Source organism: Onthophagus taurus, unplaced genomic scaffold (genome assembly GCF_036711975.1).
Source record: "Onthophagus taurus isolate NC unplaced genomic scaffold, IU_Otau_3.0 ScKx7SY_15, whole genome shotgun sequence".
NCBI lineage: Eukaryota > Metazoa > Arthropoda > Insecta > Coleoptera > Scarabaeidae > Onthophagus > Onthophagus taurus.
In genome coordinates this window covers 5,737,337-5,761,141 of record NW_027248940.1, presented here as the reverse complement: position 1 = coordinate 5,761,141, position 23,805 = coordinate 5,737,337, and the positions used below count along the sequence as shown (strand labels likewise).

The 23,805-nt window shown below is 36.4% G+C and overlaps 3 protein-coding genes and 1 long non-coding RNA gene across 4 annotated transcripts; all 4 read left to right on the top strand.

The window, feature by feature from the left end:
- Positions 1-7,922: 7,922 nt before the first annotated feature.
- On the top strand, positions 7,923-8,507 carry LOC139432336 (uncharacterized). Its single transcript, XM_071200816.1, has one exon. It carries the CDS (start codon positions 7,923-7,925, stop codon positions 8,505-8,507), a length of 585 nt encoding a protein of 194 aa, XP_071056917.1.
- Positions 8,508-8,807: 300 nt separating this feature from the next.
- Positions 8,808-9,260, top strand: LOC139432335 (uncharacterized). Its single transcript, XM_071200815.1, has one exon. The coding sequence runs from the start codon at positions 8,808-8,810 to the stop codon at positions 9,258-9,260; it is 453 nt and encodes a 150-aa protein (XP_071056916.1).
- A 3,913-nt stretch (positions 9,261-13,173) lies between these two features.
- LOC139432379 (uncharacterized) lies at positions 13,174-13,654 on the top strand. Its single transcript, XR_011642193.1, has 2 exons — positions 13,174-13,313; positions 13,376-13,654. It is a non-coding gene; the product is annotated as an uncharacterized lncRNA (long non-coding RNA).
- A 9,596-nt stretch (positions 13,655-23,250) lies between these two features.
- On the top strand, positions 23,251-23,805 carry LOC111413213 (piggyBac transposable element-derived protein 3-like). Its single transcript, XM_023044105.1, has one exon. It carries the CDS (start codon positions 23,251-23,253, stop codon positions 23,803-23,805), a length of 555 nt encoding a protein of 184 aa, XP_022899873.1.

Below are 23,805 nucleotides of genomic sequence, written 5' to 3'. Positions count from 1 at the left end.
AACAAATTACCCGTAGAACTATACATTCCATCGTATTCGTATTGCGGACCGGGTACGAAGTTGGCAAAACGATTGGCACGAGGCGATCCCGGCATTAAACTCCTCGATTCAGCTTGCAAGTCTCACGGCATATTATTATTTTACGCACAGAACAAAGATCTATCGAGTAGACACGAAGTGTACCGAGCGCTAGAGGAGCGAGCTTGGGACCGAGTTATCGAACGACGCGAGTTTCAGTGAAGTGTAATATTAAAGGAAGAAGGGGGCACCCGCCACCAACGTTATGCGGACGGGAAAAGATAGAAGTACGGTAGCGTGTACTTGCAGAAAATTGTTGAAATTGAAATAATACGAAACAAGAATTTATATATAAAAATATTAATATGTTAAATTAAGGAAATTAAAATATAAAAAAAAAATAGAAAAATAAATCAACCAAAAAAAATTAAGTTAAAATATTAAAGAAGAAAAAAAAACTAATTGAACAAATTTTGGATAACGGAACGTTAATTATGGATACAAATACTAGCGTTGATTATGAGTTTCAAGAACAATAGTAATTAATTATGCTTACTTATTCTACGCCACGACGACGCTCTTCCACCAGGATTCGGACGCTTCAGGAACAGGCTTCAAGGCGCAATTTCGATCTGAGGATTCGATTTCTCTAGCAAATTACCCAGCACAAACCACCAGCGTATTTAGAAGCCCTTCCGAATTTAGTATTGAGAATTTAAATTAAAAATGAAATGGAGCGAACTCAAGGGGAAGACTGTAGCTCCTAGCTACCTTGGTAGTTGGTACTCGACTCCCCGAGTCGAACTCGGTGACGCATCAACGCCTCACGCGATAAAGCTGACTTAAGCAAGGTAATTATACAAAACGCAATTTAATATACAGGGCGGTTTGTTACAGAAGAAGCGGCCGCCATGGTCGTCACCAATGCTATGAAAATCAACCGTAAATTAGGCATGGGTCTCAAGAAGAAATGCAATGATAAAAAAATAAGAAACATGCTGGAAATGGATTGGAATTATTTCGGAGAACCTTTATAAAGAATGTAAAAGGAAGTATTGATAAGAAGAAAAAGGAGAGTAATAAGAAGAAGATGAAATTAGCATTGGATGTGGTCAAGGCAGCTACCAGAACACTTCCAATTCCTAAAACTACCGGCGGTTTTCTACCCTTAATTCCACTATTCGCCGGCTTGAGCGGTGTTGGCAGTTTAGCAGGTGGTGCGGCCGGTATAGCAACCGCAGTCAACAAGGCAAAAGCCTCTCGGCACCAAATGAACGAATCAAACCGTCACAATAAAATTGTCGAGGAAGCAATGACCCGTTTGGGAGTCAAAAACAACAAAGACGGTAACGGCCTCTACCTTAAACCATACAAACAAGGAAAGGGATTGAAAAGACAATCGAGAAAAAACTAATTGAAAGACTGCCTCTCCGACCACTTTCTAATTATGACATTTTAGAGATGGCTAAAAGTATACATGGGTTTAGGGGTGTATTCTTAAGAGACACTTTACCGGATTCTCCCAGAAAGAACGAGTGCGCAGTCGTTAATTTATATTCCAAGTTAGCACCGGGTACGCACTAAGTAGCCTATGTAAAACAAGGAAATCGAGTGGACTACCCAATAATAATACATTGAGATGTATTATAAACAGTAAATACCGAATCAATTTCAAAAAGTCAAATTCTATAGGAAAAATGTTGGAATTTAGTAGTCAAATTTTGGAGGCCGGTCGAGAACACGCTTCAAATTTACCGGTGCAGATTATAAAAGTTGTTACTATACCCATAGAGTGTAATACTACAACAGCAGCCTACTATAACACACGTCTGGTGCATACGCTCTACGAATTTGCTCCACAAGTCGAACCGGGTTATAATACTATTAACATTGAACCTCAACCCGTCATTTTCCTGCCTATCAATACAAATAAAATCGAAAATATAACTCTTACTATATTAGATCAGGACGGTGATCCGGTAGATTTTCGAGGAGAAACAATTGTTGTGAGACTCGAGCTTAAAAAAGTACTGCAATGATAGTAGTAAATAATGGGTTTGGTATTTAACAATGAAAAAAACGTAGTACTTCTGACCTAATTCCTATAAAATAGGGAAGTGGGTGTAATTCTCCCACTTCGTCCATCTGGCCTGCAGTTAACGTCTGAAAACATTACATTTCTTCAATCTCTCGGTTTAAAGGTTAATAACAATGGAATAATAACAAATTGGAAATATTCGACAATCCTAACTTTGATGAAGTTATAACCAAACAGGAATTTCACACTTACTATCCGAGGAACAATAATTTCAATTTAAATGACAAAGTACGTATATGAATTGCACATCAGGACATTTACACGTTGCCCGGTGAAAGTGAAATCTACATCGAGGGTAAATTTATTACTTATGGAGGTGATGTTACTTCTACGGATAAATGTAAGTTAACCAACAATGCCTATGCCTTCCTTTTTGAATAAATTCGCTACGAAATCAATGGAGTTGAAATAGATCGATGTAGTAAACCCGGTATAGCGACAACTATGAAAGGATTACTTTCATACAATGAAAATGATTCAAAGGCTCTTCACCGCTGGATGGAACCCCTTAAATCAGGGACAACCAACATCTAAAAATACTACATTTAACGCAAACATTCCGTTAACATTTTTAATGGGTTTCGCCGAAAGACTATCAAAAGATATTGATAAACGTCAGTCAAGAACTTATTTTAGTGCGCAGCAGAATGGATGATAACTGCTACATAAATGTTGACGGTGATAGAAAAGCTACAATCGAAATTGAGAAGATTGAATGGCACGTGCCACACGTAACTGTTAACGATAAAACGCGACTTCAGCTGCTATCCAATTTACGTGATAACAAACCGGCTCATATTTCGTTTAGAAAATGGGAATTCTATGAATTACCGGCTTTACGTAAAACCAAAACCGATATATAGCCTGTAAAAACTAGTACAAACTTAGAAAAACCGCGCTACGTCATAATCGGTTTCCAAAATAATAGAAAAGATAATTTTAAACAAGATGCCTCAGTTTTTGATCATTCTTCGATTACAAATATTAAGTTATATTTGAAAGCGGAAAATTATCCGTATGATGCAATGAACATTGAAATGAACGAAAAGCGATACGTAATCGCTTATCGTAATTATTCCGCTTTTCAGTCCAGCATTTATTTTAAAAGCGCAGCAGAACCGCTGCTCGACTACGACAAATTTGGAGGTAATACGCTTTTCGTCATAGATTGTGCGAATCAAAATGAATCACTTAAATCGGGTACCGTTGACATTATATTAGAACTCGAATGTACAAGGTCATTTGATCCGGAAACAGTAGCCTATTGTCTCATTCTTCACGATAACATCATTCAGTACGAACCGTTGAGTGGCATCGTCCGGAAGATTGTATAAATTAAAAAAATTATGCTACGTAAACAGGTTACTTTTGGAATTACAACAACGTATGAGTGGTTTTATGAATAAGAAGATAGAAAGTCACATTGGTTATTTAGTGCGATTGATCGACAACGATTTAGAGATTATATTAATCGATTGCAAATAATACTGAATCCAATCCTGTCGTCTTCACATCGTTCAAAAATTTATAACGAAAGATTTTCTCCGCATAAAAAAGAAAAAAATGATAACGTTTTAGCGATTGATATACAAGGATTTAACACACCCGATACGCCAAAGGAAATGAGTATAACCGATGGAAAGGAAACATTCAATTTTCTCTTCAAACCTACCATTCCGTATCAATTTTTATCGTCAAAAGTGAAACGTGGTGTGTCTTGGATAGAACGCAATTTATTAAACATAAGCTACAATGAAGGTTATATTGATTTAGAAGAAAATATTAAAAGAATATTAAATAAACATATTAAGGATGATTTTACTATCGTTTATGTTAAGAGATATCAAAAAAAGAAATTTTTAGAAAAATATATAAATGTAAAAATTATTAACATCGAAAATGAAGCTAATGTACCTAAACTAGTAAAAACTGATTGTTGTTGTGTTAATCATAAGAAAAATAGATTAAGCAATTGTACTCTATATAATGTAACCATTTTATATAACTTTTTAAAGAAATAAAAAAACCTTTTCTTTAGTTTACCTACATTTTATTCTTTTTAAATCGCAAAGTTAATTTATATGTGTATTTATATGTTAATAAAATATAATAGTTTTTTGGAACTATTCATTGCACACGCGTACTTAGAAAAAAATTAATAAAAATTATTATCTCGAATTTGATTTGAATACGTCTCTGGTAACCTACTTGACTTTGAGAACGCATCCTCAGCACATTTCTGATGACTTTGTATTTACCGTGAAACCCCGCCGCGTCGCGCCTCACATTCAAGGTTTTTCTCGATGGTATATAAACGGTTAAAATTTTCATACGAAACTCAGTTCTTCTACTACTACTACTCGCACCGCTCGCTCACGTTATAAAAGCTATTAGTATGTCACGGTTAAGCCAATTAGGACAGTATCAATTTTCCCCGAAGAAGAACATATCCGAATTAGAGGTGGATAAATTGTATACGATTAAGTCTCCGAAGCGGATTACATCATGCGCATGGCCATCAGTTGTCGTTGATTTGGAGGATGGATTCACCGTATTTTTACCGAAACGTATCGCGGAGATGATTACAGATGGCAAAATTACTGAACTAGGAGGAGGAGGTATGAGCTTAATATTTAAAGGATCAAAAGACGTTGGAAAAGGGAATCCAGCGCATCTCACCGACTTCGTAAAAACGTTAGAAAGTAAATAAATGTAAACGTTCTTATCGACTTTGTAAAATGTTAATAATAAAATGTTCATAAAATGAGTGTTTTTTTTTGCCTGATGAGCGATAGATGGCGCCTGATGGACGTCATCTATCGCTCATCAGGTAACGCCCCCCCACCTAACTGTCCACCGCTAGGTGACGACACACGAACTGCCGCCGCCAGGTAGCGTTTCCCCACGCTAGGTGGCGCAATAAAAAAGTTACCGTTAAGCTGCGCCATCTATCGCTCATCCACACCCCCCTTTCACCACCAGATGGCACCTTTTCCAGATGGCGCCTTTCACCACCAGATGGCGTCACATAAAAAAGTTACCGTTAAGCTGCGCCATCTATCGCTCATCCACCACCACCACCAGATGGCGCCTTTTGCAGATGGCGCCTTTCACCACCAGATGGCGTTTCCCAGCGCCATCTATAGCTCATCCACCCCACACACCACCAGGTGGCGCCTTTTTAGTTTCACTACACACCACCAGGTGGCGCCACAGGAATTTAGAATTTCAAATTTCCAGCAAAATTTCAAATTTCCCGCGCTATGACGTCACTTCCTGCGCGTATGCGCAGGAGCATCAGGATTCAGGATTCACTTCCGGTCCAGAACCGGCATTAATACTCTACTGACATTCCATCGGGGACATATGTATTATACAAAAGCAATTTTTCCCTTAACTTTAGAGGGCTGTAATTGGGAGTGGAGGGGGTTTTGAACAAAAAGATATATGAAACACCCGCGTAATTTTTGCTGAAAAATCACCCTTGAAATCTTTTGCATCAATTTAGAAACACCTGTACATTATGTACTTGTATATGTGGTAGGTACATACATATGTAGGTATTTCACTATACTATAGGATTAATCATAATAATATGTTAACTAATAAATTAAGACAGTATTGCTTCAATTTTACGTATACTTCTTATACAGAGTGCACGCCGGTAAGCTGCGGATACATTTAACGTAAGTGGGAAAAGGACGACAATAAGGCTTCTATTAGTTAACACAGGACAGATATACTACGTTTACTTATCGGGCCGATTGGAGTTGATATGTGTCTCTTTATCTAACTCATTAAAATCGTATGCAATTCGATGCCTTGTCTAACACATTGAAAAGCCTTATCCGCAGGTCGCAGTAACCACACGAACCTCGAAGTGCGACGAAGACAGACGTAATCAACCGCACCGTTCTAGCCGTGTTACTTGCACGGAGGGCGGTACAAAGCGATTTCATACAAGTTGGAAATTTATCTTCTCAAATTTTTTTAAAAACGAAATTTTTAGAGGTTGTAAAGAAAATAAATTTTTATTTTAACAAAAAATCAAAGTTTCTGGCATTCTTCGTAGCTTTGATAAAAATTCTTATAGTCACCCAAACCTAAAATTACATGATAAACTTTGAAATTTTTTTTTTAAACTGCAAGTAGGAATTTCGAAGTAAAAAATGAAGTTTTTGAGATTATAAATGACTAATTTAACACCTATTTTTAAAAAAAAAATGAAATTTCTAGGATTCTTAGTTCGATAGAAATTCTGAAATTTAATATTTTTGTCTACTTGACATTCATTCTCTTACTTTTTCGTATTGAGCTATGACATCATTCCTAGACAGGCGTCGAATCAACCCAGACTTATGATAAAATCTGGTTATTCATATTTACTCCATTTGTTTAGCGATTTTGTAGAGTTAACTTTTTCAAAATGGACTATTATACACCGGAAGAAAAGTTGTTTATGGTAAAGCAATTTTATGGTGGAAATTCTGCGGAAATATGTCGCGATTTATTTGCTGTGAACTATCCGGAAAGACCAATTCCTTCTGCAAATACTATTCGAAATACGGTGAAGTATTTCGAGTCAAATTTCACATTAATAAATCAAAAAAACAAAAATGAAGCAGACGATAATATTAGCACATTGGAACTGGAAATATGTGGATTAGCAAAATTAGATCGTCACAAATCATCTCGCGAAATTGCCCGTGAAGCGGGTATTAGCGCAACAACAGTGATAAAAATTTTACATAAGCATAAATACCGATCATATAAAATTTCAACATCTCAAGTACGTTTTCCGGATGATTATTACCGCCGTATGGAGTTTTGCGAAATAATGATTAACCAATGCTATCAAAATGAATTATTTTTAAATAACGTTTTATTTTCGGACGAAAAAACATTTTATTTACATGGTCGTCATAATTCAAGAACTTGCCGGTATTGGTCCCGTGAAAACCGCCATTTGAATGTTCCCACGAGAACACAATACCCTCAAAAATTAAATGTATGGGCACGAATTATTGGAAATGAAATAATCGGGCCTTTTTTCATAAATGGAAATTTAAACGGCAACAAATATCTATACTTATTGCAGAACAATGTTCGATTATTTTTTGTGGCCCTTTTTAAATAATTTGATTTACGGATATGGAGATCCGTCCAGCAAATTTAGAGGAGTTACAAGCAAAAATTATTGAAATAAGCAATACAATCACACCGGATGTATTTGCTAACGTCCGACAGAATTTTTACAACCGGTTGGGTTATTGTTCAGCTCAAGAGGGTGGATTATTTGAGCATTTATTAAATAACTGAGCAGTTATTTTTTTCATTTCGGCTTTTTAAAAAATATGTAAAGAATAAAACCTTCTTTTTTAAATTCGATATATTTGAGAGCGCAGGCTCCGCCTACTTACAATCGCCCAACTGTTGTTAATGCGTCTATCCGCAGGTCGAATGGGTGCACACTGTATATATAACTCAAGATGACTATAATTCTTCGCTTGATGAGTTTCTATTTTCGTTTTCTTCTTCGCTTTCGTCTTCTGTTTCATTCGGTATACTTTGTATTTCCCCTGAAAGTAATAGTTTAATGCATACTACTGTTCTGTGACAGCCAGTTAGTTTTTGCCTGTCGTAGTGAATGTATCTACTCGAATGTATCGGTTAGAAAATATAACGAGACCAGGTCAACTCTTTGTTTTATTTCTCTCTACTCAAACATAACATTTTGGCGACGAGGACGGGATCGCATTGATCCATGTGATTTCGAAATTAACAACGTTGATTTAAAATTTCAACCATGGCAACTCTGGGAAACGTGGAGCATTTCAATCCAAATAATCCTGGTGCGTGGGACGCTTACAAGGAAAGAGTAGAATTATTCTTAAAGGCGAACAATATAACAGAAGATGACAGGAAGCAAGCTGTTTTCTTAAACATTTGCGGGGCAGCAACGTACGACATATTGCGTTCGCTGATCTCCCCGGCAAAAGTAAGCGACGCGTCGTACGAAAACGTAATTAAAACATTGTCAGCACATTTTTCCCCTGGGACGTCTGAAATAGTGGCTCGCTTTAAATTCTACCGAAGAAATCAACAGGTGGGTGAAACAATTTCCGTTTATGTAAAAGAACTGCGAAAGTTAGCGGAAGAGTGCGGGTTTGGATCGTCATTGGATACGATGTTGCGCGATCGTCTCGTGTGCGGGGTTAACCACGAAGCTCTTCAGAAGCGCCTTTTGGCGGAATCAAAAATTACGTTCAAAAAGGGCCTAGAAATGAGAGTCGCACACGAAGTTGCAGCCGAAGGCATCGCCGTTCTTAAACAAACACAGGCAGACGGCGCGAAGAACGTAAACACTATTAATTCGTCGAAACCCTACTAATAAACAAGGATCGAAAATAAAAGGGTCTAGAAAATGTTTTCGATGTGACGACAAACACTTGCCGGACACGTGCAAGCATAAAAACGCTTTATGCCGTTATTGCGAGAAAAAAGGACACATCGAACGAGCCTGTTTTAAAAAGAAAAAAACGGAGTCAAACGCAAATAAGGTAAAACAAATAACGTCCGAAGACAAAGAGGAAGACGGAGATTCTTATCTGTATCCCTTGAATAACGTCTCGAGCGACAAGTTAAACAAAAAGTTTGTTGTGGAGATTTCCTTGAACGAAAAAAAAGAACTATGGAAATAGACAGCGGGGCAGCGTATACAGTTATCGGTAAAAACACTTTCGAACAATTGTACGGAGACAATCCTCCAAAGTTAACAAAACCGGAAATTACGTTAAGAGATTATCAAGGTCGTGTTGTGGTAATATTGGGACAGTGCGAAATACCTGTGCGCTTAAAAGACATAAAAACGAATTTGCCGGTTATCGTGGTCGCGTCTAATCGAGCTAATCTTCTGGGAAGAAATTGGTTACCGCCTCTTGGGTTGAACATTAGCGGAATTAACCATATTTCGGGGCCGTGCGTCGGAAGTGCATTTCTGGAAGAATTTCTTGAAGTCTTCGACGAGAAAATAGGCACTTATCGTGGACCTCCGGTATCGTTTGTTTTGAATCCGAGCGTACAGCCAACGGTGTTAAAACCTAGAAAAGTTCCGTTCGCATTGCGCGATAAGGTCGACCAATAACTTGATCGTCTAGTGCAGCAGGGAGTTTTGGAACCGGTGGCGCATCCGAAGTGGAGAACACCAATAGTTATTGTATCAAAAAACGACCATGAAATCCGAATTTGTGGTGATTATAGGAGTACAATAAATCGTGCGTTAACAACATATAATTATCCAGTACCGGTTGTACAAGACATTCTTTCCGAGTTATCTGGTGGTAAAGTGTTCGCTAAATTGGACATGGCACACGCTTATTTAGAATTAAGTGTGGATAACGACGCCGCGGATGCACAGAAAATTGTAACTTATAAAGGAGCGTTTAGGTGCAAGAAATTACTATTCGGGGTATCAATAGCCCCACAAGTGTTCCAACAATTTATTGACAATAGATTGCACGGAATTTCGGGCGTGATCCATATTTTGACGATATTTTAATAGACGGAATGTCTGATACAGATCTCGAAGCAAAGGTGCGTGCGGTTCTCCTTCGATTTAAAGAAGACGGACTTCGATTAAAAAAGAGAAAGTGTGTTTTCCGTACGGAATGTTTAAATTTCCTGGGGTTTCACATAAGTGTGGCCGGGGTTCGTCCCACTAAAGACAAAATAAACGTTATCGTGAATACGCCGACTCCTGTGAACAAAACAGAATTACAAGCATTCCTAGGTCTTGTAACCTTTTATCACAGTTTTATCAAAGACAAAGTTTCAATAGCGGAAGCCCTACACAAATTACTTCATAAAGACATTGATTTTAAGTGGGGTGCCGAGCAGAACAATGCTTTTAAAAAGTTGAAAGACATCCTCGCGAGTGAGCCACTTCTAGTTCACTATAATGAGAACAATCCATTAATTTTGACATGTGACGCAAGTGCTATATCCTAAATTGATATCCCAAAAATCGAGTGTTCTCTGATTTTTTTTGCAAATGTCTGCTGGAGCAGATTTTTCTTGAAAAATTCGAATAACTCGAGAACGGCCGAATCAAATTGCAAAAAGTAAAGTTATTCATAAACCTTGAAAATAGACAAATCCAAATATGTAAAAATATATAGGGTGTTCCATTTAAAAAAATAAACTAGGTGGCAACTTCCGGTATAACCGGAAGTGCTAGAAATCTGAAAATATTTTAGTCGAAGAGAATGCAATTAATAATACGTAAATCTGAATTTTCAAATTTTTGTATTGGCCAGAACTCTGTAAAGTTCTAATGGACGGTCGTCGTGCATGACCCTGTATATTAAAATCACTGATCAAAGAAGTTATACGAGCCGTTCATAAACATACGGATTTTCGCATCGAAGCATCTGTATGAGATGGTGGCTCCTGGAATGTAGCTGCCTTGCGTAGCGTTTCAGCAGAATGTGGTAAGGAGGGTGATCAATTCGTATATAATATTGATGGTCACCAAATTATTCATCTTTTTGATGTCCGTCATATTCTGAACAGCATGAGGAATAATTTGATGACCAAAGATATTGTATTCGAAGGGAAAACGGCTAAGTGGAGTGACATTCATCGGCTGTACGAGTTGGATGGGGATAGTGGCATATTCAAAACTACCAAGCTTACGTATGTTCACGTAAACCCCACCAACCAGCAGAAGATGAAAGTAAAGCTTGGAGCGCAAGTTTTCAGTAACTCCACTGCTTCCCTCCTTCACATTCTGTCGAAAGCAGCCGTTATGGATGCTGCGGGAACAGCGATATTTATAAAGTTTATGAACGACATATTTGACTCGCTGAATTCTGTATTTACCTCTGAAAAACCTTTAGCATGCAAGCTAACTAGCAGCTCACAACATCTTCGATTTTGGTATGCTGCTAGTAGAAAGTTAAGACAAATCAAATTTTTGTCCAGTGGTAAGTGTGTAGGAAATCCTCCAACAATCAAACTACTGTTAGCAACAATTAGTAATGTAAGGTACTTATGGGATTCTCTAAGGGATAAGGGTTTCAAGCATCTCACTTTGAGATCTTTAAATCAAGATCCTTTAGAGAATCTCTTTAGTGTTGCTAGAGGATTATGTGGTGGTAACACAAAGCCTTCACCTTCGCAGTTCGTCGATGTTTACAAAACAGTAATTTTAAATAATACTGGTCCTTGTGGCATTGGGACGAATTGTGAAGATGATGGCGAAGACTTCCTTCTTTCTTATAATATTCTTCTTTCCAACTCTACTCCCAGTGATCCTATCAATCCCACAAATTGATAGGAAGTAGATGAAGATACTTTCTATCAATTTTCTTCAGTTACCACTACGAAATCATCTACTAACACTAAGAGTACCGTATCGTTATTTGAAGTTGACCTTAACAAGTTAGCTTATGTTGCAGGGTACTTGATTAAAAAGCTAATAAATTATGAATGTCAGCATTGTAATCAGTTCTTTTGTTCTGATGCCATTATCAATGTTCATGAATTAATCGTATTACAGGATGACGCGAGAGATGCTAATTTTTATTTGAAATACCCTTCATCCCGTTTCATCAACCTTATTTCCGTTATGAAGGATAATATGTTTCATAACATTCCTAATATTATCCGTCATCCCAATATTCTTTCCCAGATATCCTACACTGATTCTCTTCAATATGTATGTCCTTTACATCCTGATATATCTCACAATATTTATAAACACCTCACATTCCTGGTCCTCCGATATTTCGTAACCCTTTGTAATAAAAAGTTACGGAATTCCTCAAATACTGCGAATGAGACAGTTGAAAATTTTATTAAAATGTCATCATAGTTTCTCAACTCTTCTCAATTCTCATTTCTCTATTCTTCAACATGACATCTATGTATATATACGCTTCTTATTTACGCTCTGTTATAATCAACGTTAAACGCTTGTTATTAATGCTCTGTTATTATTATGTTCTGTTACTACTTTCACCTTCTTGTTGATGATACTTGTATCATGACATCCTAAATGTCAAGCGCTTTTTTATTAGTGCTATATATACGCTTTTTATTTACGCCCTGTTATATTTAAGCCTTCTTATAGTTTTAAACTTGTTTCTGAAAAGAGGGCAACATAATATCCTAAACGTTAAACGCTTGTTATTAATGCTCTATTATTATTGTGTTCTGTTATTACTTTCAACTTCTTGTTAAGGGGGTCATTTTGAGTTTGAAGAAAGCTATAATAATATGCTATTAATTATAAACAGTGTTGTATTTGAGGGGCAAGTATGTGCTATTAATATGGTTCTTATAAAATCATTTTATTTCTATTAATTTTGTATTATTTCTTACTCTTTATTATCAATATAACTCCTTCAAAATTTAGAGAAGAGTTTTTAAGGATTTATATGTGCATGCTTATAGATTTTAATTAAAGAACTAATCCTGGAATTGCATTTTTTTAGCAATCCTGATACAGGATTATTGGCAGCAATTGGTGTTGAAAAATCAAAACAATTGTCACCAAAGGATAAACACCTCTACAAAACAACCACATACCTCAAGAAGAAAGTTTCGATATATCGACAACGCAGTCATATGTTAAAACAAAGGTTGAAAGTCGCAAGAACGCAGTTTGAAGTTAGAAACACTGGCTTGAGAAAGGAAGCAATTGATTTTTGTTTGGCACAATTAAATGCTAAGTCAAAGAAACCTCGCGGGCGACGGTATTCTTACGAAGACAAATTAATGTGCCTTGCACTCTACAAACATTCTGGTACATCCTATAAATTTTTATCGAAAATGTTTAATTTACCATCGAGACGTACCATTATGCGGCTATTTTCAAATATCCCCATAAATGGTGGAATAAATGAAAGTTTATTTGAGAATTTAAAAAAGGCTGCAGTAAAATTGAATTCTTTACAACGCCATTGCGTTCTCATGTTTGATGAAGTGGCATTAAAACCAAATTTAAAATTCAACAATACGCTGATCAAATTTATGGTTTTATAGCTTTATAACCTATTATTTCTGCCAGGGAACAACTAAACAAGTTGATTTAAAAAGAATTTTGAAAGAAATAGTATATAAAATACAAGAAGCAAATTTTACTGTGGCTGCTACGATATGTGATCGGCCACCACAAATCGCACTGTAATAGAAAGTAAGAGTTAATAGAAAATTATAACATAACATGCTATATTATTATTTATTTAATTGTTCTAGGTTTGGTTCAAGAAGCCCGTGCATATTATTTAAAAAATAATTTATCAACAAAAAGGAGGTTGATCATTCAAAGCAAAGAGATCATTCCTTTGTACGACATGCCCCATATTTTAAAAGGTATTAGAAACAATTTATTAAAAAAAAATTTAGTATGGCAAAAAGATCATGAAATCATTGTTGCCAAATGGGAAGATCTGGAGAAATCATATGAAATCGATTGTGATAGTGGCGATTTTCGGTTAATGCCAAAAATCACAGATTTTCATGTAAGAAATAAAATTAAAAAAATGAAGGTGTCATGTGCGGCACAAGTTTTCAGCCATACTACTGCAGCCGCGATATCTTACATGGCCAAAACAGGTATGTATAAGAAATAAAAATCAAATGTTGTATGTATATACTCAATGGGCTTTCATAATAAATATTGCTTTTTAAGATGCTACTAATATTAGCGGGCGTATAAAAATCACGTCACGAGCCCAGGAAACAACCACAGTTTTCAAATTTTTTGATCAGCTATTTGATAGTATTAATGGGGGAAGCTGTAGGCGACATCCTGGAAAGCAATTACGCGCTGAAGTAACTCAGCGGTCAAAACACATAAGTTTTTGGATGGATGCAAAAGGTAATTGTAACGCATTAATGTATGAAACAAACTAAGATGAATATTATAAAATGTTATGTAATATAATTTAAATGAAATTTACAAAAAATAACATAATTTACAAATTTGCAATGGTTAAAAATCCGAGTTTTAATTAAAGTTTATGGTTTTTTGTTTTAGAGAAATGAGGAACATGTTTTTTCAACAGGAAGGAAGTAATGAAAAAGTTATCCCACCCAGTTTAAAAAACTTTATTTTGAATTTGGAGGGAGTCATTGACCTCAACCAACTACTATTTTCACATGGGGCGTCCTATTATTTTCCACGGTGACTCAACCAAGACCCTCGGGAAAACTTTTTCGGTCAGGTGCGTCAGCATAGAGGCCGAAACACCAATCCACGCCAAAACAGTTCACGGAAACATTTAAAAGTCTGTTGATGAGAAAAATGGTTAGCACCCATTCAGTGGGTGCTAACTGTGAGGAAGATTTGGCCTCTTCATTATTTCAATTAAGGGAATATACAAAAGCAGATTCTGCACGAAATACTGTCCAGGAAGAAGTTGTAGAAAACGATAATGATAGAAGCAGAATTTGGATAAATATATATATAATTAAATGCTTAATTTTAATTATTTTATGACCCAATCAGGAGCGTAACTTCAAATCAGGGGCCCCGCCCGCAAGTTTATTTTTATACTTCTTTAATTTTCATTAATAGTGAATTGTTCTATATTGTCTGTGTAATTCGCAAAATGTGTAACTTATTATTTTTTTGTTATACTTATTTTTATTTAAGTGTAACAAAAATAATATGAAGCGGATTTTGCGAATTAGACCGACAGGGCAATTTATAAAATAAAAATAATATCAAATCAAGATGGCTACCAATAGTTTCAAAACGACGGCGAAAATCTCGTTAGATGGCGCTTACGCGGTAACAAAAACTTGAATTGAAAGAAAGTTGATTGACAAGCTCGCCCTTATACGAGAATTATGGGATATCTTTGTGAACAATTGTTTAGCATTCTATACGCCATATGAATACTGTACCATTGACGAGCAACTTGTTGCATTTTGTGGAAAGTGTCCGTTCCGTATTTATATGGCTAGTAAACCAGACAAGTATGGTATTAAAATATTAATGATGAATGATTCCAAAAGGTATTATATGGTAAATGCAATTCCCTATATCGGAAAAGTAAACCCAGAAAATGATTCGGTACCTACTTATTATGTCCGAAAGCTTTCAGAACCTATTAAAGGAACTTCTCGGAATATAACATTTGAAAATTGGTTTACGTCAATACCATTAGCAGATATAATGTATAACGAATATCAGTTAACAATCCTTGGAACGTTAAGAAGAAATAAGAAAGAAATACCCCCTACATTTATCAATAAAAAGGGAGTAGGCACATCATTATTTGCATTTGATAGAAAGAAAACGCTTGTGTCCTATACACCAAAAAAAACAAAAATGTATTATTATTGTCAACACTAAAACCCGATGCATCGATTAACCCCGATACCGGAGCCAAATCTGATACACACGTACAATGAAACTAAAGGGGGAACAGACACGTTTGACCAACTGTGCCATTCATACACTACTGCCCGTAACACCAGACGATGGCCTTTAAGATTTTGGTTCAATATTCTTGATACCAGTGGAGTAAATGCTTTAGTTTTGTTCTCTCTTGCAAACCCATATTGGAAAACAAAGCGATGTCATAATAGAAAATTCTTTTTAAAGGAATTAGGAATGGATTTAATAAAACCTCATTTACAGGAGCAAATGCAAGTGACGACATTGCAAAAAACATTACGTGTTAAAATTTATGAAATCCTCAACAATGAAGAGTTACCCAAGCAAAGTGTTAACACTAATTTAGATAAAAGGGTTCGATGGGCCTTTTGTGATACAAGAAATGATAGGAAAACAAAGTTTGCGTGCTCTATTTGCGCAAAACCATATTGTTTGGAGCACCGTGCAAAACTCTGTTACGAGTGTCAACATTTTTTTTTACACTAACTTCAAAAAGCTATTTTTCGTTTTGTGAACTTTTTCCTACTGTACATAAAACATATTTTTTTAATTTTTGTTAATTCAAATTTTAAAAGTAATTACTGTAGTTTTTGTCGAACAATACGAAATATATAAGTAAATTCATAAAAAATTTTGATTTTATTTGTACCACCACAATAATATAAGGATAACCACATATCTTTTACAAAGATAGTCTTATTTATCTACTATTATTTAAAAAAGTTGTTCGAGGGTCCGTGAGACCCATGTGTGACATTTACGTTACACAAAATAAGTGTGATGCTCCAGGGTTAAATAAAAATTCGTGGCTTCTGGACTACATGTGTTCTTTTATTTTAAATTAATAGCCTATTTCTTATTAAAAATATGAAAAGAATAATTATGCTATCGATAGTTTCTAATTCGAATATCGATATCTATCGATGGGGCCCGACTATCGATATTTCTCCACCACTACCGACTAGTGTGATGAACGCGTCTCTATTTCTCTTAGTTGATTGTGAAGTTAAATTTAATAAACTCGTTTAAAAAGTTTGAAACCATTGTTCATTTTAAATTGCTTAAAGTAGATTACAACGAAAAGTCATATCTCATAATTTTAGAGATTTAAAAGTATTAACTCCCATAAAACCATACGGCAAAGATGAATTTCCATCAATATGGTCAACTCCAGAGCAACCCACTTCCGTAACTATGTCTCCTGAATCTATAATTCCTGAATCGGAATTTTTAGGAGAATTATGAGATTTCCCAATACCTTCAAAAAAAACGAAAATTTCCTAATGAGGAAGAATGTCCCAAAACCAAGAAAATCCGGAAATTAGAAGAATTAGTAAAGAAACAGGCATACATAATAAAAAAAAAACGATCAACAATTTCAAAACTAAAGAGCAAAATAAATGACAGTAAATTTAAACTAACAAACTGAAAACATTGAAACATAATATTTTTGTATATCCGCGTTCGAATTGGCGTTTATTTTGATATTGGGTTAGTTTTTGTCCACCACGTGCGAGGTGGGGATGTAAACTTGTGAGGGTCCTTCGAGTCTGGTTTTGATTCGGTTTGGCACATTGGTTTGTGACACCAGACTCGAGCGACCTCTTGGGAACTTATAACATATTTTTTATATGTTGTGTGTCCTTGTGCTCAGGTTTGTTACATTTTAGTTTATATTTTTATCATAATGTTAATTTTTGCATTTTTATTCAGAGTGTGGTTAATAAACCAGTTTTCTTTTGAAAAATCACATTTAATTCTTCCACCTTACCCCGAAACCACCTTCCACGGAATTTTCCGCAACATCTGGCGCCCAACTTGCGGCTTTGGTGGTAAATTGATTGTGGATTTTGAAGAAAATTTACGTGAGAATAATGAATCGGACACCGGTTTCGAGAGCGAGGCATATATATAACACGCGGGGGACGAAAAATTTCCACAGCGATGGCGAGTTGGAGGAACGTGAACAAGAGAGAGATAATAGGGAAAACGAAAGTCAATCAACAACCCGATTTATGGACAAGGCAACAACAGAAGAAGCGACCGGAATAACAGAACACTCTACCGGAACAATAAAGAAGACGGCTAGTAATGAAAGTAAGATAAAAGGTCCATTTTTATCAAACAAAAATGTTGTCGATAATGTTCCTCCGCCATACTAGATGGTGGGGTGGCCCGTTACTAATAATAACGCGCCCCAGAAAAACCCGTTTAGTTTGACTGCTCCGCGTATGCAAACAAATTCAATTTTAAGCGCTCCGGTGCCACCTGATCCGGTGAATTCTGTAATAGATGTCGCGAGAATGATTCCTATTTTTGACGGAACTAATATTCATCCCGTAAAATTTATTACGCAATTAGAACAAGCGTTGCTATTGTATAAGATCCCATACAATTTATTAAATTTTTACGTGAGATCGCAATTTTCGAATGAGGCCAGGGTTTGGTTTGATGCTATGAGCGAGGTCTCCCCGGATTTTCCCTCTTTTAAAAAAGCGTTTTTGGAACAATTTTGGGGCGGTTTCCGACAAATGGAAATTAGAAGTTTGTTAGAGAGCGGCCGGTATAGAAGTAATGAGGGCAGTTTTTCCACTTATTTCTTAAATTTAGTCGCTAAAAGCAGGTATTTAGACCCTCCGCTACAAGAAGATATTTTAATTACGATGATTGCTCGTCATTTTCCCCCACAAATCGGTGCGTCTCTTATCGGTACAACAGATATTACGCAAGCACTGAGTAGACTTCGTCAAGCGGAATATGTTTTTAGACCTTATCCGTCACATTCGCAAACAAATCAGTCCCGCGGACCTCAGCCGCGATCGCACGGGAATTCTCACCCAAATAGACCGGTGGCGGCCATTCAAGTAGATTCTTGGTCACCTTTTTCCAATGATATGGGTGAAGCGCTAGCTTTAGAGTCGGGAAATGCGCGAGGAAACACCGAGTAGGGCCATCGGTGTCGACTTATTTACCGGCCCATAATTTAAAAATAAATAGAGAACCCAGAGAAGACTTATTAGATATTATATGTGATTTTTTTCATGAAAGTGTGTCGTATCGTTGTCCTACGGTGATGGTAAGAATTGGAGGAATGGAATTTCCGGCGTTAGTTGACACTGGAAGCGAGATTTGTTGCGTTTCCGAGGTTACGTTTCAGCAAGTTTGGCCTATAATTAAAGATTACACTCCTTGTTTTCCCATACAAGGTACACGAATTTCGGGGGCAGTTGAAGGAAAAACAAATAAAATTAGCTATCAATTATCATTAGAATTTAATATAGATGATTTTAATACTAGGTATGAATTTTTTGTGATACCTAATTTGTCATATCCAATAATTTTGGGAATAGATTTTTTGAGGTTTCACAATTCCAGTTTTGATTTTGAAAAACGGGAATTAACCATCATTCATCAGAATCAGCGATTTCTTATTCCGAAAACAGTTTTTTGTCATGAATTGAAACCGCCTGAATTATCTACTTTACGGTTATGCGCAGTAAAGCATCCAGTTAATTATTATTTTTCCATTTTAAAATGTGAAACGGTCAGTAATAACGAATCAGATCTTTTCAATAATATCTTAAACAATTTAAATATAAGTTCTATGGAAAAAAGTCATTTCGCGTCGGTTTTGGATAAGCATTGGGCAATTTTTTCCGAAATACCGGGTCTTACCCAGGAATATGAGCATGAAATAATTTTCAACTCGACAGATCCTTTCACGGTAAAGCAATATCCGGTTCCCGTAGCTCATAGAGGTGTTATCCAGGACGAAATTAGGAAAATGGAAAAATGGGGTATCATTGAACGCGCCAACACTCCATATTGTAGTCCTTTGGTTACAACAGTTAAATCAGATGGCTCGGTTAGGGTCTATTTGGATGCTAGGCGTCTGAATAAGGTTAGGGTAGGAGATAATGAGCTTCCTAGAACCATAGAAGATATCCTTCGTAATTGTGGCAATATTACTTATATGTCTACTTTAGACTTGACTGCGGGATATTGGCAGATTCCATTAAAGTCGGAACATCGCAAATATACAGGTTTCCGTTTCGAAAATAAATGTTACCAATTTAAGGTGCTACCTTTTGGTTTAAAGACCGCCGTTTCGTCATTTACGAGATGTATTGATCGCATTTTGGGTCCTTCTTTCGCGGGATTTGTTTATGCGTATGTCGATGACCTATTAATAGCCTCAAATTCTTTTGAGCAACATCTTCATCACTTAGATTTGGTTTTAAGTAGACTAAAAAATGCTGGATTTACATTAAGGTTGAAAAAGTGCCAATTTTTTAGAACAGAAATGATTTATTTAGGATATTTAATTAGCCAGTCAGGTGTATGTCAGGATCCTGAAAGAGTATCTGCTCTGCGTGATTTCCCCGTGTCCCGTAACGTGAAACAGCTGCAGGCTTTTCTGGGTTTGGCTAATTTCGATAGGTGTTTTGTAGAAAACTTTGCATCTATAGCGGAACCTCTTTCTGAGTTACTGAGGAAACAATCTCGTTGGCGTTGGGGTGAAACGCAGGAGGAAGCTTTTGTGAAAATTAAAGAAATTTTATCACGGGAAATTATGCTTTATCAACCTTCGTACGACTTACCTTTCGAAGTACAATGTGATGCTAGCGATATTGGTTTGGGAGCCATTCTCTTCCAAATGGTGAATGGTAGGAAAAAAATAATTAGTTATGCTAGCCGTTTACTGTTGGACAGGGAACGACGATACTCGGTATCTGAGAAGGAACTGTTGGCAGTGGTATTTGCTTTGCAAAAATGGCGTACTTACCTTATCGGGAAACATTTTAAAATCTATACGGATCATCGAAGTTTGTCTTTTTTAAATACTTGCCGTTTGTTGAATCGCAGAATTGAACGATGGGTTCTTGCTCTCCAAGAATATGATTACGAGTGCGTATTCATTTCCGGAAAAGATAATGTTTTGGCTGATGTTTTGTCTAGAAACCCTCCTATTCGTCCTATCGTTCCGGATAATAAATGTTTTGCGGTGATGAAGTGTAAAATAAACGAATTGAACTCGTTAATTAAAGATTTGCCTGAGGCTCAGAAAAGCGATCCAACTCTATCCAAAATAATTGAAGAGCTCCATAAACCCAATAATAAAGAAAGTAAATTCATCTTATTTCAGAATTTATTGTTTTGTCGTCAGGATGGGGTCGAATTACGGTTGTGTATCCCTAAGAAACATACTGATTCTATCACAAGGTACTATCATGAACATTTGGGTCATTTTGGAGTATATAAAACTTGGTGTTCACTGCGTAGAGATTTTTGGTGGTCGGGTATGCACTCAAATGTCAAGAGAGTGGTAAAGGGTTGCGAACTTTGTCAATCATGTAAAACTTCCGTTTTACCTAAACCGCCTTTAGAGTCAATTGTTCCGGAAGGGCCAAATGATTTGGTGGCTGTCGATTTTTATGGTCCGTTACCCCGTTCAACTGGTGGTGTCTCTTATATTTTCGTCGCGGTTGACGTATTTTCTAAATATTTAGCGTTGTACCCAATTAAAAAAGCTACCGCCGCTGCCGCCTTAAATCGACTTAGGCAACATTATTTTTTACAAGTAGGTAAACCTAAAAGATTGCTATCTGATCAGGGTACACAATTTAAAGCTAGAATATTCAAGGACTTTTTGAGAGATGAGGGTATCGTACAAGTTTTTAGTTCTGTTAGACATCCCCAAGGAAATCCCTCGGAACGGGTAATGCGTGAATTGGGGTGGATGTTTCGTACCTTTTGCCATTCTTCACATTCAGCTTGGGCTAGATCAGTTCCGGAAATAGCTAAACTAATTAATAACGCGGTTCACGAGTCCACTGGTTTTGCGCCCATCGAAATTCATTTTGGTACTAAATCTTTTTCGCCGATTCGTGATTTGTTGGATTGGCCAAATACCGTAAACCTTGACGCGCATGTACGTCTTTATTACGTTCGAGAATGTTTTAAGAGTCGTTTAGAAAAAAGAAAGGGTAAATTTCACTCACTAAAAGAATGTATTGTTTTTTTGCCTGGTGACTTAGTTTTGCTTCGAGCGAACCCTATTTCTTCCGCGCTAACTTCCGAAGTAAAAAAGTTTTTATTTTTGTTTGAAGGGCCTTATATAATTAAGAAAAGAATTCATGAAAATACATATATTTTAGTTTATCCGGGAACTTCAAAAGAACGTGGTACTTTTCATGTAACACATTTGAAACCATATAATTTATTTTTAACTACTTGCGAATCAACCCCTTAGATTGTTCGCACGGGGGCAGATGAAACATAATATTTTTGTATATCCGCGTTCGAATTGGCGTTTATTTTGATATTGGGTTAGTTTTTGTCCACCACGTGCGAGGTGGGGATGTAAACTTGTGAGGGTCCTTCGAGTCTGGTTTTGATTCGGTTTGGCACATTGGTTTGTGACACCAGACTCGAGCGACCTCTTGGGAACTTATAACATATTTTTTATATGTTGTGTGTCCTTGTGCTCAGGTTTGTTACATTTTAGTTTATATTTTTATCATAATGTTAATTTTTGCATTTTTATTCAGAGTGTGGTTAATAAACCAGTTTTCTTTTGAAAAATCACATTTAATTCTTCCACCTTACCCCGAAACCACCTTCCACGGAATTTTCCGCAACAACATATTAACACGTTAACTGCCCTCCCCAATATTTAAAAAAATATGTACCGTGTCCCATGGGCCATGTTTGTTTTTTAATGAAAATGATGTTTTACTGTTTAAAAATAAACAAATATTGAAAAACCTTTTTTCTCTAATTATTTTTTTTGTTAGAAAAAAGTGTGTCCTAATATGGTACACGTGGCGCCTGAGTGAACATTACTTAATGTTTTGCACATCGTGCGCCATACGTGGACACGCATAAACTCGATGTTCGTTCGTTCAGCAGCGACAACTGGTTTCAGTAACCAGTTTGAAATGCAACAAGCGGTAAAGACTGCAGCAGAAGAGATTGAGGTTTGGAGAGAACTTGACATGAGTGATGAATTTTCAGACTTCTCAAATTCCGACCTTGATCCAACATATTCGGTAGATGAAACATCATCGAACGATTCTGAAGATGACTGCCTTAGGAAAACGAAACGTAGAAGTCGATCAAGTACGTAAAAAAGATATTACCAATAGCATAAACTTTGATTATGGTATAGTTTTAGCTTTTTGATGAAAAAAAAAGCTGTTTCGATTTACCATTTCAAATATTTTTTAGTCTTACCGTTTAGCAGTACGTCTGTATTTTTATGTGGTATTGCAATACTGCAAAGTTCATTTTTCTGTTAGATTCAACGCAACCATCAACTTCAGGCTAAACCATCAACATCGGCCCAGTCTGACACAATAACAGATCCTCCAGGAAGTCGAAGTGAAGAGCCAGAGTGGGGACCAATTTCAGGAAATTTCACCAGCCCTGCAGGCTCAAATGCATGGTAAAAACGAGCTTAGTTTTTTTGAATTGCTTGTGTCCGATGTTGTTGTTAACAAGATCGTTGATGAAACAAACAGATATGCCGAACAGCAAATTGTTTTAGCCATAAGCCACGAGAATTTCGGCGACTATTCACGTTTACATGCATGGGTAGATACCAACTTTAGTGAAATACGAACATTTCTTGCTATTTTGATTTGGATGGGATTAGATAAAAAGCCATCACTCAAAGATTATTGGCGTAAAAATCCATTGTATAAAAACGAGATATCAAGATATGGCTCGAAATAGGTTTGAGCTGCTTTTGTGCAAGTTCCATTTAGCAAATAACGAAGAATGCCCCTTCAACGATAGGCTACACAAAATTCAATGTCTGGTTGACATGTTGAATAGAAACGCTTCTTTGTGCATTGTTCCAGAAGAAACCATTTGTATCGATGAAACCATGATTCCGTTTCGAGGCAGATTATCTTTTCGACAATACATAAAAGGAAAAAGGCATAAGTGTGGAATGAAAATTTATAAAGTATGCTTTGATGGCGACAGCCTGAAGATATATTGCGGTAAGGAAAAGATTGAAGGACAATCGGTGGCGGAATCTATCGTTATGGAAATGTTACAACCATTGCTTGATGATGAAAGGACTCTTTATGCAGATAAGTGGTACCAGTCTGTTGCCCTAGCGGAGAACTTACAAAAAAGATCAACTCATCTAGTAGGAACTATTCGAAAGAATAAAAAAGGTCTGCCAAAGACTGTGGTCGACGCAAACCTCAAGAGAGGAGAAATTGTTGCAAGGCAGAATCAAAATAAAGTGGTTGTTATGAAGTAA